Source organism: Trachurus japonicus, chromosome 8 (genome assembly GCF_045865225.1).
Source record: "Trachurus japonicus isolate A0001 chromosome 8, Traja_1.0".
Taxonomy (NCBI): domain Eukaryota; kingdom Metazoa; phylum Chordata; class Actinopteri; order Carangiformes; family Carangidae; genus Trachurus; species Trachurus japonicus.
This window is the reverse complement of record NC_140914.1, coordinates 13989989-14006730: the sequence shown is the minus strand read 5'-3', so window position 1 is coordinate 14006730 and position 16742 is coordinate 13989989. Positions and strand designations below refer to the sequence as shown.

General features: G+C 43.3%; 4 protein-coding genes across 6 annotated transcripts; 2 read left to right on the top strand and 2 right to left on the bottom strand.

The window, feature by feature from the left end:
• Positions 1–1842: 1842 nt before the first annotated feature.
• LOC146982832 (G protein-coupled receptor 183-like) lies at positions 1843–2869 on the top strand. Its single transcript, XM_085785396.1, has one exon. The coding sequence runs from the start codon at positions 1843–1845 to the stop codon at positions 2809–2811; it is 969 nt and encodes a 322-aa protein (XP_085641522.1). The 3' UTR covers positions 2812–2869.
• Positions 2870–3542: 673 nt separating this feature from the next.
• LOC146982831 (zinc-binding protein A33) lies at positions 3543–5936 on the bottom strand. The gene is made up of 6 exons (XM_085784043.1): positions 5322–5936; positions 5021–5116; positions 4688–4918; positions 4580–4602; positions 4379–4497; positions 3543–4271 (listed from the first exon to the last, which is right to left on the bottom strand). The coding sequence occupies exons 1-6, from the start codon at positions 5718–5720 to the stop codon at positions 3730–3732; spliced, it is 1410 nt and encodes a 469-aa protein (XP_085640169.1). The 5' UTR covers positions 5721–5936; the 3' UTR covers positions 3543–3729.
• Positions 5937–7379: 1443 nt separating this feature from the next.
• Positions 7380–10528, top strand: tubb4bl (tubulin, beta 4B class IVb-like). The gene is made up of 4 exons (XM_085784042.1): positions 7380–7738; positions 8638–8746; positions 8923–9033; positions 9157–10528. Exons 1-4 carry the CDS (start codon positions 7682–7684, stop codon positions 10212–10214), a joined length of 1335 nt encoding a protein of 444 aa, XP_085640168.1. The 5' UTR covers positions 7380–7681; the 3' UTR covers positions 10215–10528.
• A 1543-nt stretch (positions 10529–12071) lies between these two features.
• Positions 12072–16513, bottom strand: crb3a (crumbs homolog 3a). 3 transcript variants are annotated; one of them, XM_085784041.1, is made up of 6 exons: positions 16385–16400; positions 16212–16292; positions 15823–15945; positions 15317–15492; positions 13460–13506; positions 12072–13059 (listed from the first exon to the last, which is right to left on the bottom strand). In XM_085784041.1, the coding sequence occupies exons 4-6, from the start codon at positions 15456–15458 to the stop codon at positions 12850–12852; spliced, it is 399 nt and encodes a 132-aa protein (XP_085640167.1). In that variant the 5' UTR covers positions 15459–15492; positions 15823–15945; positions 16212–16292; positions 16385–16400; the 3' UTR covers positions 12072–12849. The 3 variants fall into 3 exon arrangements, with proteins under 3 accessions (XP_085640167.1, XP_085640165.1, XP_085640166.1); XM_085784039.1 differs by having other exon boundaries at positions 16194–16513; XM_085784040.1 differs by having other exon boundaries at positions 16212–16513.
• Between the last annotated feature and the right edge of the window lie 229 nt (positions 16514–16742).

Here is a 16742-nt window from a genome sequence, read left to right as displayed (position 1 = left end):
TAAGAAACAAATAATATATACTTTACTGTGATTAATCAACTGACAATTGCTATAAACAGTTTCTACTTCAGTGGCCTTGATTAATTTTTCAAATACATGTAAGACAGTTAATACTGCAGGGTATTCAGCACCTAATTAAATGCTCCAAAACACTTTTTAATATTCTATCTATTATGTTTATTTCATTTTCAGTAGATATGCCTGAAGAAAAACACAATTGATTAAGTCTCTCCTCTCCAGGGAGAAGCATCTTTGGCAAAGACCTTCACCTCTCCATCAGTGTGATTAGTCCCACAGGAGTGCGTGCGTGTGGCCCGAGGTGGAGCTGGCAGCAGACGGAGGTGAGAAACACCATCCACCGAGGGAGTACGGGGAACAAAGGTCCGTGTTTAACCAGAATAGGCCTGTTGATGGTTGTACGAGGAACGATCGCAGCCTCTGGCTTCAATAGTCCATACAGCGGAGGGAGGGAGGTGGAGGGGGGGCTCAGGTGTACTCCATGTGAGGATGCTCACATTTTCAAAGAGGTCATGCAAATCAGGCTGGCTCAAAGCTGCTGTAAATAGTCCTCAAGCCCTGAACAGAACATGACTGACATTTAGGGCTGGTATGGAAAAAAGAAAAGAAATCTGTTTATGGTCCTCCTGAAGTGGCCAAAGACACAGAGCTCAAGGCCCAGGACACCTGTAATGGTTTGCTTCATGTCTGACTCCAGTTGTTATTCCATCAATCCAGCCGTAATTGGATTTATTTTCCAGGTTGCCATCCTTTTCTGGTCAGAAATTAGCTTTAGGAATAGCTAAATGTCAGAAGGAGGCTTTTAAGAACTCCAGGAAATGACCAAATGTCCACTCCCCTCGATAACAATGAGTTTTACGCAGTTGTCCACATGCTGAATATGAACTTTGCCATTTTAATTTGGCAGCCGCTGCCTTTTTATACTGCTGTGAAAAGGGTGGTGCTTTTGTCCCGAGTCCCTTAAGTGAGTTAGATGTCCCCACACGTGGAGAGTCACGATTCTCTGAGGGGAGTCCATGCAGACACAATAACACGATAACAGCCCGAGGAGAAGCCCTGATGCTGTTTGTAACGTGTCTATGCTCTATGGGATCTGTCTAACTCGGTTTAACTCTTCCGAGGATAAACCTCTCCGCGGAGGATTCTAATGAACAACAGTGTTTTTGACACGACACAGACTGTATCATTTGTATCGAGTGAGAAAACAACATTAAGTATAAGTACCCTTAATAAACACCTGGTTTGAACAGGTGTCTGTATTAATTGCTGCTAGAGGGTTGAATAATGTGGGGACTGGGGGACTCTGTTCCCCCATTGAAGACACTGAAGATCCCCCAAAAGACGTAAACATCAGTGGGGACATGTATCCTACTTACCTGTAATTGTACAGTATATTCATGCCTGTAAAAGTTATGTAGCCTACTATGATAAGTCAGTTTAATCGTGGGCTATACATTTACCCTAAACATTAGCTTATATAGCGTATCTTTGTAAAGGTAGCTAATTATCTAGCTTGTTATATACATTATGGCTTCTTACTTCTAAAATAGATCATTTTGATAGACGGATGCTAATGTAAGCTAATTTCTAGCGGTAACTAATGCTAGATAGCCGATACACCCCTTTTTTCCGCTGTTAGCTTAGCATTTCATTCCCAATATAAAGTTAGTTAACACTCAACACCAATATAGCCTATACTGTACAGTCAGTCACCCAAAGCTGGATCAGTTGTTATAGAGATACTGATACTGCTGTGTTGTCCATAAAATGCTAGCCTAACCCTTTTCTTATCCTTCTCCGGGTTTTTTCTTGGTTTTTAGAAACATGGAGGTAAATGTATCTTCACTCAACACGACCTCCCCTCCGATTCTCCCCCTCAGTACCACTGGTCAAATCAATGCCACTGCAAAACCCTTCAGTGTGTTTGACGGGTGCGATCTCCAAGTGGAGGGGATACTATTTGACCTGACCGTGCAGTGCATCAATGTCCTCGTGGGAATTCCCGCCAACATACTTGTCATTGCGGTTCTCATCCGCAATCGCAAAGAGCCTACCACCTCAGACATCTTCCTGGGCTGTCTGGCCTTCATGGATGCCTACTTTAGTACCATTCCCCCCATCATCCTCCTTAACCTTTACCACTGGCAGAGCAAAGAGGTGTGGACTGCCATTAAGTTCTCCTACGGCGTCAAAGACACCAGCGGCCCACTGTTTCTCTCCTGTATCTGCCTGGATCGCTTCATAGCTGTGCTCTTTCCGATTCTGTTTGGGCGGCTTAAACACATCAAGTACAGGTTAGGCCTCTCGGTGCTGGTGTTCTGCCTCACCTTTGCCTATTCGGCCGCCAAAGCTGTGGGAGGCCTCCCCAACTTTGAGAAGGTGTTCACCGGCGAGATCCTGGCGACATTTACTTGGATGGTTGTGTGTAACGTGAGCATCCTTTGGGCCCTGAAGAGGTCCCGTGGCGCAGGGAAAGACGAAATGCACCCCATGAAAAAGAAGGCATTCAAGATGGTGCTCTCCATCCTCTGCATCATTGTGTTTAACTACCTGCCACCTGTGGCGTTATTCCCTTTCGAGGACATTTACACCCCCGATGTGTTTCGCTGCTACGTGCAGCCCGTTGGCTTCGCCTTCCTCAACATCAGCAGCACCACCCAGCCACTTGTTTATCTGTCTCGCCTGGAGAAGGTGCCGTTCCTTCCAGATGCTTTCATCAAGAAGTTCTGCCGATGCGTCTCTGCAGAGAACAACACAGATAAAACCCCACCTGCACAAAACCAAAGTGCTTGAGATAAGAATGAACATATATGCTGAGTCTAACATTTGTCTGTAATGAGCTGAATATTGTAAATATAACTGTGAATTCATGTTTATTTTGGTCACTGGATTTACTTGTCCTCTATTTTTATACATCTCCAAATATGTGTTCATGCTTTTTTATATTGGAGAAAATTATATTTAATCTTGAAATAATCACTGATAATCAATAAACATGAGGAAATTCGTTTGTTTATTTCATAATTTGCTAAAATGATTGTGTTCTTGAAAATGATTTACCAGTAACACAATAGAGGCATGTTTCAAAGCTCTCGTCTTCATACTGAACTGAAATACATTTGTTTGGCTTTGGCGCCATCTTGTGTACAAAGGAGAACAATAAACAGAACCATGAGAAGAAACCTTGAACTTTGTTTCAGTGTGTGTGTGTGTGTGTGTGTGTGTTTGTGGTTAATTTAAAAACAAAACCTACCTGGATCTTATGTAGCCTAAACTTTATTTTCATTTGAGACTGAATGACAGATGTATTGGTTTCTTACACAACACAGGATAGGTCATTTTTATTTTATTCAGTGATGCAAATATGAGCATTTTTGTTAAATGTAGTTCTACGACTGTGAAAATATTTTTTGTTTTGTTTTATTGTTTTTTTTTTTTGCCAAAATGTAGATGAAAAGTTTGATATATCACCCGTAGCCTATAGCTCTGTAGATATAGATGTATAGATAGTTTTTAGAATGATGTTTCCCCCTTGAAAGAGCTAGGCTAGCTGTTGCCTACAATGTTATTGAGAAGGTACAAATGCAAATGTTTTTATAGCAGCAAAATTACTTAAATGGAGAACATTTCCCTCTTTAACACACATTAACATTGAACTTGATCCAAGCACAACTTAAATAGACTTTTTCTTTTAAATAATTGTTTACCCAGTTATTGACGCAGTGTTGTTACAAGTATCTTCTCAGGCATTATTTTGAGTGGGTGGCTGCTCTGTGTGTAAAAGTATGGAAGTAAAGTTTCTGTGAATGTGTGTGTAAATTCAAAAATGATGGTGTTGTCCTCCGGGTCAGAAAAAGACAACGTCCCTTTGTTGTAATCCAGTTGCACTTTGATTTGTCCGGGCGTTCTTGAGAGCGTCAGCTGAGTGGGTGGGGAGGTCATGGCCCTGAACTCTCCGTCTCGGTAACACAAAGTCCAGAATCCGTTTTCAGGCCGAGCTGTGACCTCAGATTCCCTGGGTACGGACAAGGAGGCCACACCCAGCAGCCAGTCCTGATTACTTCCTGTTTCCACAATCCAGTGGTGACTTCCTGAGCCAAGCGGGGTCATGGCTACCACTTCAGCGCTCATGTGGAAGCGCTCCGGGTTGTCCGGGCAACAGCTGGACTGCTGCTTTGAGTAGTGGAGGGAAGTGAGGTTCTCAGACAGGATGAGGTTGGGGTGTGCTGTGTTTGGATCCAAAGTAACTGGAGCTAAAAGACGGGAAATTAGTTACTGAGATTGATATGCTAAGCAGGGTTCGGTTTGTAGGCTACACTTGTAGGCTACTATCAACAAAATAAAAATGATGAGTCCTCACTGTAGTCAATGTAGTCCTGCATTTTCTCCCAGACTCTGTACTTGAGGTTGGAGAGATGCTGGGACACGTCAATCAGCAATCCAGACATGTTCTCTGAACCGAGCGAAACACCACTGCTCCTGCAAAAACAACAACAAATAGCTTCAGAAAATACCATAGCTCACACAAGCAAGCAAGTGTAAATATGTTTTATTGACCTACCTGTCCTGTGTATCTTTAAAATTCTGGAAAATAAAGAATATAGAGTAAATATGTAATTTTTTTTCAAAACACTGATTTTGAAATTGAAGGAGCCAGGACTGTGCGAACCTTCAACAAGACCATATCGTCTTCTTTCAGCTGCTCCTGTATGACTGAGATCGTCTCCGTGAGTAACAGCAAATCAGCAGAAAGTTCTCTGATCCTGTCCTTCATCCCTGCAATCTTCTCCTCTTCCTCTTTTTTCACAGCTGCCAATCTGGCCGACTCTTCCTGGCGGAGGACCAGGTGGAGCTCCTCGAACTGGCTCTTGATCAGTCTCCTCGTCTTCACTGCCTGACTCTGAGGGAGATAATTGTGAAAGTCTGCGGGTTTTTTTGGGTTTTTTTTCATAAGAAATAAGCCTATAGCTACAGTACGTGACTTGTCATCTCATCACATTACCTTGATGTACTTTGAAAAGTCTGCAGAAGTCTTCTGAATTTGTTGGAGGCTTTCCGCTTTGTCTTGCAAGACTTTGAGGGATAAAGCAAGTTCATCCTGAAAATCAAGCAGGGTTCAGTCTGTAAGTGAAAGATGTTTCAGTGTTTTGAGTACTCTGTGCTATTGTAGGCCTGCGTTGTTACTGGCTGCATTACAAGCAAGACAGACTTGAGGAGCAGCATTCTCACTTGAGGGTGGCACTGTAAATACTTAACATTAAGCAAGCAGCTGTTGCATGTGAATGTGATATGTACTTCTTTACCTTACAGTCCAGCAAGGCCTCTTCTACAGGCGAGCAGTCGTGGGTTTTGTGCAGTTTAGACGACTGACACACCACGCAGATGGGCTCTTTGTCAACCAGACAGAAGAGTTTCAGTTTCTCCCCGTGCAGACTGCAGTTCGCCTTCTCCTCCTCCTCCGACGTCGTTGAACTCTGCCTCCTGACCTGCAGCACAGCCTCACAGACATTTTTCAGAGCCAGATTGGAGGGAGGATTGGACTTGGTGGTTCTTTTCCTGCATACTGGACATTCACGCAAGCCCTTGTCCCAGCAGGTCTTCAGACAGCCCCTGCAGAAGCTGTGGCTACATGACAGCAAAACAGGGTCCGTAAAGATGTCACAGCAGACTGGACACGTGAGATCCTCCTCTGGTAGTGACATGATCAATGGCTTGGTGTGTAAGGTCAACTAAATCTACAGTTCAAAACAGCAGAAGTCCTTTAATGTTTCCCCGTCACTCTATAATTCAGCATAACTAGTCAGACCTCACCCGAAAGCTTCAGAGTGCGCGCTATCTATCCATCTATTGTTCTTGACACAGAGCAGCAAGCGCTCTTGGCTTTCCTGTGCGTGACTTCTGTGGGAGTAACTTAAATCATGCAAGCAGTGTGAAAGGGACTGTATGTGGCAGAGCAGGGAAACAGGAAATAAAAGCCCATTGGCCAGTTGTTGGACAGCTGAAAACTGGTTGGTAACTCACTGCATGTTTTGGAATGTAATCATTCAGGATGTGAATGTTTCAGCGTCATCCCCATGTTCACAGCCCAGGAGCCCGAGGCTGCACGCTAACAAGCAATTTAAACCTGCGTAGTGATTCAACAAGCCAATCACACAATTTTCATCTAAAACCAAAAACGCTGCCATTGATGTCATAGCCTACATCAATTAAGTAACCACAGGGCTGTCCAGACCTGATGTTGTGTTCACAGAGGAGTTTCTGTCTGGTTTTAGCAAGTGAGTATGAACCTGAACAGTATATAGCTCAGAGCAGGGAAGGTTTTACCAACCAACATGTCATCCATGATAATGTGCTAGATGAATCAGGTCAGTGAGTTTAAGTTGTGACTATGCATGTGTTTAATGTAAAAATATCTCCCTAATGTATTTGTATTACATCATGGCATTTTTACTACATTTCTGCTGTAGATCATGATAAGGAATCATGGGAACATGTTTTTGACTGCAGTCCGAGAAAGCCAGAATACTAAATATGTTGCAGCCAAAAATAGACACACACACACACACAGAACATTTAGTCTGAAGGACGACTTTTGGTGAGTATGAAAATGTGTGTGCAGGTTGTTATTCCAGGTGAAGAGCTATTAAAGTAGTGTAATTTTAGATTTGTCCTTGATTCTAACTGTGTGAACACTCAATAACACAGTTAATATCCATCTGGAAGGCATTTAAGTGGGAGATATTTCTCATTTACATACTATGTAGTTTATTGATTGGTAACCTGGTGACTGGTTTAACTGGCTGTGGGTTTTAACGCAAACTCTGTATATTACATAACACTAGGCCTACATTTACTCATCTGGCAGATGTGTTCATCCAAGGTGACTTACAGACTAAGCGCTACATTTATGACTACACTGACCTACCTCTGTGCGTTCCTACAACTGTTTCAAATTGTGTTCTTTGATGTTATGTAACCTGTGAGTGCTGCACATATGTGTCTTGCTCTTTGTTCTACTTTTATTATGACAGTAGTTTGGCTAGGCCTATTTGAATGAAAGGTAGCCTACCAATAAAGACAATGGAGCACACCTGAGGGTTTTTTTTTAGAGGTGATAGGTAGTCCAACCTGGCTGCATGTCCTGATTCTTAAAAAGTGAAGAAGTCTGCATATTATTTAGTTTTCACATGTTTCTGTGCTTGTCCTTGCAAACCATGACTTGATGTTATCCTCATCATGATGCACTAGGCTACTATTATAGGCCACAACTGCACCAACACTGACCTTGATGCTAACGCGTGTATAGCCACACAGTTGGGCCTGATCTCACTCAGTCATTTGTGCCAACGTGTGCGGGTCCATGCGGGTGCACCGAGTCCGTGGGAATAATGAGGATCTTATTGATGACTGATGCAGCCCCTCGCATCCTATCCGCCATTTCCACGGATCTCGGTTCCTCCCCTCTCTCCTCCGGTCTTTGGTTGCCATGGCGATGACGTCAAGTTGCACCACCGACTCAGCCCAGTAGACGCTTTTAGAGGCGGTGCAACAAATCCACGACCAACCGATCGACGACCGCAGGAGCCAGTCTCCCTCCCTGTCAATCCCTGCTGCTCAGATCCCCCATTCTCGGCTCGACCACCCTCGCATCCATCGCTCCAAAATGCGCGAAATTGTGCACTTGCAAGCCGGTCAATGTGGAAACCAGATCGGAGCTAAGGTAGGTACTTCTTTTTTTTGTCTTCTTCTGATTTTTGTTTTCCCATCCCCTCTGCTCTGTAGTGACACTTGCATTCATGTAGGCAGAGAGGCACCGTCTCTAATCCATCCTCCAGGAATTCTCTAGAAGGAACCCAGCGCGGTGTCTCTTCTCGATCAGAGCTCCGTGCAAAAGAAAAAAAGAAAAAAAAAGAAGGGAAATTCAAACTGATACCCGATCAGCTCATTGGTATTCCCTCTAGAGCTTACTCTTGGGCTCAAAAGCCTTACACGGGTGGATTTATGCAACATTACAAAAACTTATGTAACAGATAAAACATGCTTCGCTTTGATAATTGCATGCAAATTTTACTTTTAATGTACCTACTTTTTGCAGGCAGCTATAAACGATTGAGCCTAGTAGTAATGTATTAAGCTTAGTGTCACTGAAGGAGCAGCCTCCCCTCCCCCTTCACATTTATGACCTATTTTTACCTATGAATCTCTGCAAGCCAATTTCTGATGAAAAAAAGTCCTCTTTAAAACATTCTCTGCTTTAACTTTTCATTTGGATGATGTATATCCTAAGTATGTTTAAGCCCGTTATCACTTAATAGTATAGTGTGCTCTAATAGCATCGAAGAACCTGCCTCTTATCAGATTATTGCCATCTGCTTGATTACCCCAGAGACACCCGGCATTTCAGTCTAATTGTCTGCACTTATAACCTGCATTCAGGCTAGAGAATCAAATATTCTTGCACCTTTGCAGGTTTAAAAATAGCCTTTTATGGCAGCAGTGTGCTGTTTATGTTGGTGGTCTGCATATTGAAATTGTTTGTGCTATAGTTGTTGTTTTTCTTTGGTTTAATTAATCATCATCTGTCTCTCCCTCCTCTCCCACCACACCTGTTTTTCTCAGTTCTGGGAGGTGATCAGTGATGAGCACGGCATTGATCCCACTGGAACCTACCATGGAGACAGCGACCTGCAGCTAGACAGGATCAGCGTCTACTACAATGAGGCCACAGGTAGGCAACAGATACCAGAGATGAGATATCAGATGAGCAATGTCATCGCTTCTCTCGCTTTCACAGCTTCCCAAATGCAGAGAATGATTTGCATCCACACTTATGTCTGTTGTATGAAATGCATAATGCTGAAAACAAGAAGCAAATTGTTGATCAATTTTTTGCACTGATTCCAGGTGGAAAGTATGTGCCCCGAGCCATCCTGGTGGATCTGGAGCCCGGTACGATGGATTCAGTCCGGTCCGGTCCCTTTGGGCAGATCTTCAGGCCCGACAACTTTGTCTTTGGTAAGCTCTCTGAATTTTAGTGACGATGCACTTATTACCTGCAATCACATCAGAATAGAGTGCTCGGTTGCTGCCAATGTTTCCCCACATCAGCTTATTAAATTGTGATGCTCTTGACTCCAGGCCAGAGCGGAGCTGGGAACAATTGGGCGAAGGGCCACTACACAGAGGGAGCTGAGCTGGTCGACTCCGTCCTGGACGTAGTGAGGAAAGAGGCCGAGAGCTGCGACTGCCTTCAGGGCTTCCAGCTTACTCACTCCCTGGGCGGCGGCACGGGCTCTGGCATGGGCACCCTCCTCATCAGCAAAATCCGCGAAGAGTACCCCGATCGCATCATGAACACCTTCAGCGTGGTGCCCTCCCCCAAGGTGTCCGACACCGTGGTGGAGCCCTACAACGCCACCCTCTCCGTCCATCAGCTGGTAGAAAACACTGACGAAACCTACTGCATTGACAATGAAGCTCTCTATGATATCTGTTTCCGCACACTTAAACTCACCACCCCCACCTACGGAGACCTCAACCATTTGGTGTCCGCCACCATGAGCGGAGTGACCACCTGCCTGCGTTTCCCCGGTCAGCTCAACGCCGATCTCCGTAAGCTCGCCGTCAACATGGTGCCCTTCCCCCGTCTTCATTTCTTCATGCCCGGCTTCGCGCCCCTCACCAGCAGGGGCAGCCAGCAGTACCGCGCCCTGTCCGTGCCCGAGCTCACCCAGCAGATGTTCGACGCCAAGAACATGATGGCCGCCTGCGACCCGCGTCACGGCCGCTACCTCACCGTGGCCGCCGTGTTCAGGGGCCGCATGTCCATGAAGGAGGTGGACGAGCAGATGCTGAACGTGCAGAACAAGAACAGCAGCTACTTCGTGGAGTGGATCCCCAACAACGTGAAGACCGCCGTCTGCGACATCCCGCCCCGCGGCCTCAAGATGGCCGCCACCTTCATCGGCAACAGCACGGCCATCCAGGAGCTGTTCAAGCGCATCTCCGAGCAGTTCACCGCCATGTTCCGCCGCAAGGCCTTCCTCCACTGGTACACCGGCGAGGGCATGGACGAGATGGAGTTCACGGAGGCCGAGAGCAACATGAACGACCTGGTTTCTGAGTACCAGCAGTACCAGGACGCCACCGCCGAAGAGGGCGAGTTTGAGGAAGAGGGAGAAGAGGAAGTCGCCTAAATCCTCTCCGCACCAAACCTCATCTCATCTCACCCATCCCAACCCAACTCCATCCCCCTCCATCTTGAATCGAATGGTCCGCCGCACTGAAAAACTGTCACCACCTGGATCACTGTTGCTCTAGTGTTCGACATTGGTGTTTAACTGATACTAGTGACGTTTTTGGTTCAAATGTTTTTGTATGTAGTGAATGCACTGAATTATTGACACACCCTTACATCTGTCCTGCCATTGCCTTGCCAAACTCAACTGCAAGTGATTTTAACTGTGAAACCTTGAACATGGAGGATGATTAAAGTCTGATTAAAAGGCCATATTTACTGCCTCTGCGTTTTTAATGATTAATTTCATGTGTGATCTGACACTATCGGGCCTATGGATGTTGCTTCTAAACCTGAAGGTCAGGCCCCGTGTTATGGTCAAAATATGAATATTAGGATCTATAAAAAGTGGTTTCTAGTTGTTTTTTTTTCCTTTTGAGTGCATAGCAGTCATTTATCTTGAAGTACCATGGTAATTAAAGAATCTGGACAGAGAAAGTCAGTGGTTGAACTTTGAAAACAGCCTCTGACAAAGGATCACAAGCATATTACAAACACGTTGAGGTCAACCGTTAAATTATGAATGTCTCTGGTCAGTCACAAGCCTAAGTGGACTAATCTTGTATTAAGAATCAACATGGACAAACTGAAATGTATTTTCTTGAGTCCACCACATATATCACACCTATGTTGATATGACTCTTATATTTAGAAGTAGTAGTGCAGTAGTAGTAAGAGTGTTACGTATTAAAGCAACAGATAGGCCTATTGTATGTTTTTGTAGGACTGGTGAAACGCAAACATAACAAAAATAACACAGGAACAATTCATCTCCATGAATGTAACCCAGCTCACATTGTTCAGTAAGAAGTTATGTATAGATGTATTCATCAAACCAAGATTCCTAGAAAATACATTTTATCATGTTTGTCTAAGCTCTGCACCAGCCCAGCTACATTGCAGAGAAGCTTCTCTTATCAGTGACGACTCTGTCTGAGTACGAATGTTTTCTCCTGGACTCCTAAATGGCCTAAATGGCTAATTTTCTCTTAGTGTCTGAGTGTCAATGGGGATCAAATATTTCATACCTTAATTGTGTTCTGTGATTTAAGACAAAAAGAAAATCTGCTTGTTAGATTTTAAATCAACTTGACCTGACATGGACACTTCCAGTACTTTAACTTAATGTATGTCATACAGAATTAGCTCATTATTAGCACAAACTCAATTACATGAGACTGTCATTTAACATCTACCATAATGTTAATGACATTATAACTGTACAAATATATCTGTTCTAGGCTGAAGCCACTGAGAACCAGAAAACGTGTGACTGGTATAAGTCAGTGTTTGATTACATTACCTTCCATCTAGTTTCCAAACATTTAGATGAATGACAGATCTCTAAATAACTGATTAGACGCACTCAATTTTTCATTACATTATAGATAACCTTTTCCCAGGCAGACCAACAATGGTTTCAGTGTTTAAGTGACTTTCAAGTGCTCTGAGAGGCTGAACTTTTCTCTCTCTGACAACCAGGAGTGCTTATCTGCCTTTCTCTTTTATCATCATCAAACACTCCCTGCACAAATACCTAGTCATGAGCTTGCTTATATTTGCTACATAGACGGTTCAGACCTATAATTCTGGGTCGATACCCATGACAATGTTTCAGTGAGTTATTAAATGTTCCACTCTTTCATGTGTCTTATTATGTGCCAATCTTATTTTGACTGGCATGGCACATTGTCACCTCAATTAAACCTTCAATGAAACCATGTATTTTTAATAAACTCCGCACAAGGACTTTGAAATGCTTTGAAAAGTTTAATTACTCAACTATTGTACAAATACGCTGTTATTTATATGACAAAAACATTAATAAATATTTTGTGAGGCTGTTAAACATCTCTGCTTGATTGCAATGCAGTCTGTGCTGCGTGGTTGATCTGATGATGTGAAACATTTTAAATAATTCAACTTTACATTAGCACGATCGTTCAAAGAATACTTCAAGTGTAAACAACCATATTCTGCTGGTGTGTGTAATGTCATGTCCCAGTATAAACTCAGTTTCATCACACAGTAGGTTCATTTAAAATCAAGGGCTTTGTGACATGTTTGATTACACTCATTATTAGGATTCTGAAGAAAAACAACATCAGTTTTAAATGCAATGGATGCTCTATGGAGAACAAAACAACATAGTTTGAGGTAAAAGATCAGTGTAGATTTTGCAGGTGGCATATGATAGATTGAATCAAATCAAGTAAATTGAATATTGAGGCAACTTAAACAAAAGTGTGTCCAAACTACAATGATCATGGTGATAAAATACTGCAGCTTCAGTCTCACGTGTGCAGAAGAAATGTTCAAACCCTCCTTACTGAAAATGAAGAAGATGAAATGAAGCGATAAGTGAATTCTCATGTTGTGATGCCTCAGACTTGGCACGATGTCCTCTCATAAACCTGAAAGATTCTTCTTTCAATGATCAGCTCAGGGGAGAGAGCCTCGTCACACACATGCACGTGCTTGCAAACCCACGTCCTTGCAGGAGTTTGTTGGTACAGTACATAAAGTCTGACATCTCAAATGAGTCTCTCCTCCTTTGGTAACTTTAGCGCATCCGGTGCCGCCACACTGCTTGCGCCGGACTGCTCCTCGGCACTGGGTCTGTACGTCCCTTCGGTCTGCCTCTTCTTCTTCACCACACAGAAGAGCCAGCCAAGAACAGCCAGCACTATGGCCAGCACACCGAGAGTGACCGTAGGGGCCACAATAGCTGCAATGTTGAGACCCTGCAAATGGAAAGACACGGGACAGTTGATCGATCTGGTGAAACTGGACAACTTCTGATTGATTGATCTTATTTTGTATTTCTTATCATATGCTTATCAAGCTTTTTGTATTGCATTGTACAATGTTAAATCATGTTAAACCATGTTTGTATTTATTATGTATGAACGACTTTTGTATCTCACAAATGTATGCTCATTAGCTTAGAACTGTAGTCGGAGAATGCCACCCTACAAGCCCCTGGAGGGTTTTTTGGCATTCCCCTTCACATTGTTTTGGATTTTATATGTTATATCTTTTTTTAACTTTGATATGTGAAAATAAACAAACGAACAAACAAAACAAACAAACAAACAAACAAATGATGTTGTTTAGTGAGCAGTGACCAAGACTTCAACTCACATCAGTCTTATTAGAAGTGGTGCCAGTGGCAGGTGTGGTATAATTTCCTGTAGAAAGAGCAGAAACATCAGGGACAGAAGTGAAAATGCATATCATCAAGTGCAAAGCAAGCTAAACATCTGTGTATACCACATGAATTGACTATTAGTAATCATAGTTGTATTATTTAAAAGCAGAACTGAGGAAGAGTTACAGAGGGAGGATCAATAATATCATTCAACTAAATCAGCTCTTAGCTATGTGGAGTTTCTGTGTCTACTTGCTTCCATTGTTCAGAGCCTGCAAACCTGGGTTTTTAGCAATGAGGTTACCACAGTGCATGTAAGCACATGTATCCATCTTGTGCTGTAACCTAGTTTCTAACAGTAATCTGGATGAATTTAGACGAATAACTGAATTTTTTTTGAAAGAGACTGATTGGGTGAAACAATTTCCAGGCCACCAGAGGAGACACCAGAGAGAGAAAAAAAAAGTCTGGAACATAACCTTTAATAAAACTGCAAAATAAAGCGTTTCACATTTTTGGGTTTAGCATGGATTTAACTATTAGGTGCAATGTGTTTATTTGTAAGGATTTTGGAGGTGCTGGGAAGTGGATTTTGGCACCACTGATAGAGCCGAGTTAGCTTTTTCTGCTTTTGCTGAGCAGTCGCTCCAGCTCCGTATCATATATGCAAGTATTGTTGAACTTTTCCTTTTAGCAACTTATAAAGACAAAAACTCACACATGGATGAATGTGTGTTTCAGTGGGACCTTCAAAAAATATTTGTGTGACAAACTGCAAAATGCACAAATGTCTGATGACAGAGATGTGACCATTAGTCTCCACTAATGACTCATGGCCAAAATATCAATGCCCTCGAGACAAAAGCACAAAAACCCAAAGCAACTCTAAATCCACTGTGACCTTTAAAACCATGTGACTTACTCACATCTAATTCCTTTTTTATGGAGTAGTGATATTATTTTACAGTAGTAGAAAAAAGAAAGAGGAACCAACAACACACAGCAGAGGTTGTTTGCAGCCTTGAGAACACTTCCAAGGCAACAACAATATAAAACTGTAGCATGGCAGATATCTGTTCTCGAACAGTTGGTTCCACTTGTTTCATCCATGACCGGACATGTGATTACTAAGTGACATCACGAAACTACATAGTAACTACTCGGAGCGGGAGACTGAACAAGGAGGGGGAGAAAGCTCAGGAATGCAGAGTGGACTGCAGCTATACAGTCAGCTGAGTCCAGCAACACACTGCTTTTTGAAATACGCAGAAAGAAATGTCTCAGATTTACTGTAGCTATAGTCTTCTTTGTTTGTTTGAAGCATTACGACAGCTGCTAAAATGAAAGTATCATTTTGGAAAGTTCAACAAAACCTGATAGCACTTTGTCAGTCAATCATTCATGAGGGCAAATAGCAAACTTAGCAAGGGCAAAAGTACAACCTGATAACAAAAGAGAGGGGGCAGGAGTTACAGGGGATGGGGGGGCAACCATACTCAAAAAAGACATATTACGAAAGAGGAATATCTTGTATGTGTTATAATTGATAACCAGCCAAGACTGGACATAGATCTACCTCTTTCAAAATTGGCACAGCATGTTTCCTAATCAATTTCTTAGTTGAATGCTTTCTGACAAGCCGGTGCATGTTCCAGTTTTACACTGGAATGTTTTTTTTAATTCATCACGTGTGTGTGTTTGTTCATGTGTTGTGTGTGCTTGTGTGTGTGCTTGTGTGTGTGTGTGTGTGTGTGTGTGTGTGTGTAGGTGTAGGTGTGGTCAGACAGATGATGGTTTATCCGTGTGGGAGGTGGGAGTGGTGAGCATGAAGAGATGTTTCACTGACTCACCCCACACAGGGTTACTGCTCAGTACCAGCAGTAAAACACTCCCGACCACAACGCCAGGGACGGCCGGCACATCCGGATACGCTGCCATCTCTCCCCGTGACCGGCAAGGCCGAGCGAGGGCAGGCTGGGACTGTGAGGGCATCAGCTTGGGTCCATTTCATCAGGACCAGCATTCACTGTGGGGATTTACCAAAAAAAAAAAGAGAGAAATGCTTATTTATTTATTTTAATTTTTTTATGCATTCACCCTGACACTCCTGCGGGCTCCTTTAATCTGAGCTTTAGTAAGGCAGCTTACAACACACAGACACTGAGTCACACACTCAGTCTGATGTTGAATCACCAGAAACCTGCTCAGACCACAGGGGAAGCTATTTATAGCAAATATGGGCTATTAAAACCTGCTTTTAGGCTCAACCCCTTCTCATTTGGAACAATATTATCACATTTCTAAATAATGAAGTTGCTACAAAGTCATCTCTCCATTATATTGAACACATACCTACCCATGATCCAGCTGTTCTCAAGGTGGTCAGACTCTCAGAGCGAAACGGGAAACGCAGCGAGCAGCAGGTAGATCCCTCACGAATGAACCATGTTTCTTCCGCCTCACCTTGTCAAAACTGAAACTGCAACAAATGGTTTCGCCCGGTGAAAATGACAGGTAACATCCTAAGACATCTAAATAACAGAAATAAAGCGTTTCCCTGCAGTGAAAACGAACTGATCCATCAGTGCCAAAACTAAACTAAACCTACATCCTCGCCCCTGCGGCACCGCCAGTTGGTGCTTTATATGGAAAGCAGTTTTTTTTTTCTTCTCTCGTCTACTCTTCAAATCGCCATTGGTCACATGGTTCAGTTTCATGTTACATTACCTGGGCGCAGTTATCTACCTGCTGCAGAGCGCACAGATCCTCCTTTGTATAAACTCGAGGGAAAACGCGGTTTGCTGGAGCAGAACAGATCCGATCCTCCTGTTGCATTTAGAAGAAAAAAGGAAAAAAGAAAACAAAGAAAAAACTTCTTCAAATAGACCGCAAATAACAAAAAATAACTTCAATCACACCTGTGTCGCAGGATTCTCCCTGTCTATTAAGCCTCAATTGTTTGCTTTAATCTGATTGTTTTTGTAATAGAGCAGTATGATGCCAGGTTTGTCCCACTTGTTCCAACCTGCTGCTGCTGGAGGACAATGTTTGACTGTACTCTGGTCTGTGCCCAGCTCTTACCTAGCAACCTGTCTGCCTGAAGGGCGGCTGCACGAAACAGCGCCTCCGTGAGGTTTCATGTTTCCCCTGACATTAGAAAAGGATATCAACATTCCTGAGATATTTTCCTGAGATGAATCCGGCGGCCAGCTGGTCCAGTGGGCTCTAATCCGCATCTAATCTCCCCCCTTCTTCTTCTCAGACTCGGAAGGGGGC

What these genes read in the sequence shown, in the direction of transcription:
- LOC146982832 (XM_085785396.1), top strand. Translation starts at nt 1,843, where the DNA reads ATGGAGGTAAATGTATCTTCACTCAACACGACCTCCCCTCCGATTCTC.
- LOC146982831 (XM_085784043.1), bottom strand. Translation starts at nt 5,720, where the DNA reads ATGTCACTACCAGAGGAGGATCTCACGTGTCCAGTCTGCTGTGACATC. An exon ending in AGGCCTTGCTGGACTGTAAG is followed by an intron (nt 5,117 to 5,321) that starts GTAAAGAAGTAC and finishes CTTGATTTTCAG; the next exon opens with GATGAACTTGCTTTATCCCT. An exon ending in ACGATATGGTCTTGTTGAAG is followed by an intron (nt 4,603 to 4,687) that starts GTTCGCACAGTC and finishes TTTATTTTCCAG; the next exon opens with AATTTTAAAGATACACAGGA.
- tubb4bl (XM_085784042.1), top strand. Translation starts at nt 7,682, where the DNA reads ATGCGCGAAATTGTGCACTTGCAAGCCGGTCAATGTGGAAACCAGATC. An exon ending in GAAACCAGATCGGAGCTAAG is followed by an intron (nt 7,739 to 8,637) that starts GTAGGTACTTCT and finishes TGTTTTTCTCAG; the next exon opens with TTCTGGGAGGTGATCAGTGA. An exon ending in GCCCGACAACTTTGTCTTTG is followed by an intron (nt 9,034 to 9,156) that starts GTAAGCTCTCTG and finishes TCTTGACTCCAG; the next exon opens with GCCAGAGCGGAGCTGGGAAC.
- crb3a (XM_085784039.1), bottom strand. Translation starts at nt 15,458, where the DNA reads ATGCCCTCACAGTCCCAGCCTGCCCTCGCTCGGCCTTGCCGGTCACGG. An exon ending in GAGCAGTAACCCTGTGTGGG is followed by an intron (nt 13,507 to 15,316) that starts GTGAGTCAGTGA and finishes CTCTTTCTACAG; the next exon opens with GAAATTATACCACACCTGCC. An exon ending in CCACTTCTAATAAGACTGAT is followed by an intron (nt 13,060 to 13,459) that starts GTGAGTTGAAGT and finishes TTCCATTTGCAG; the next exon opens with GGTCTCAACATTGCAGCTAT.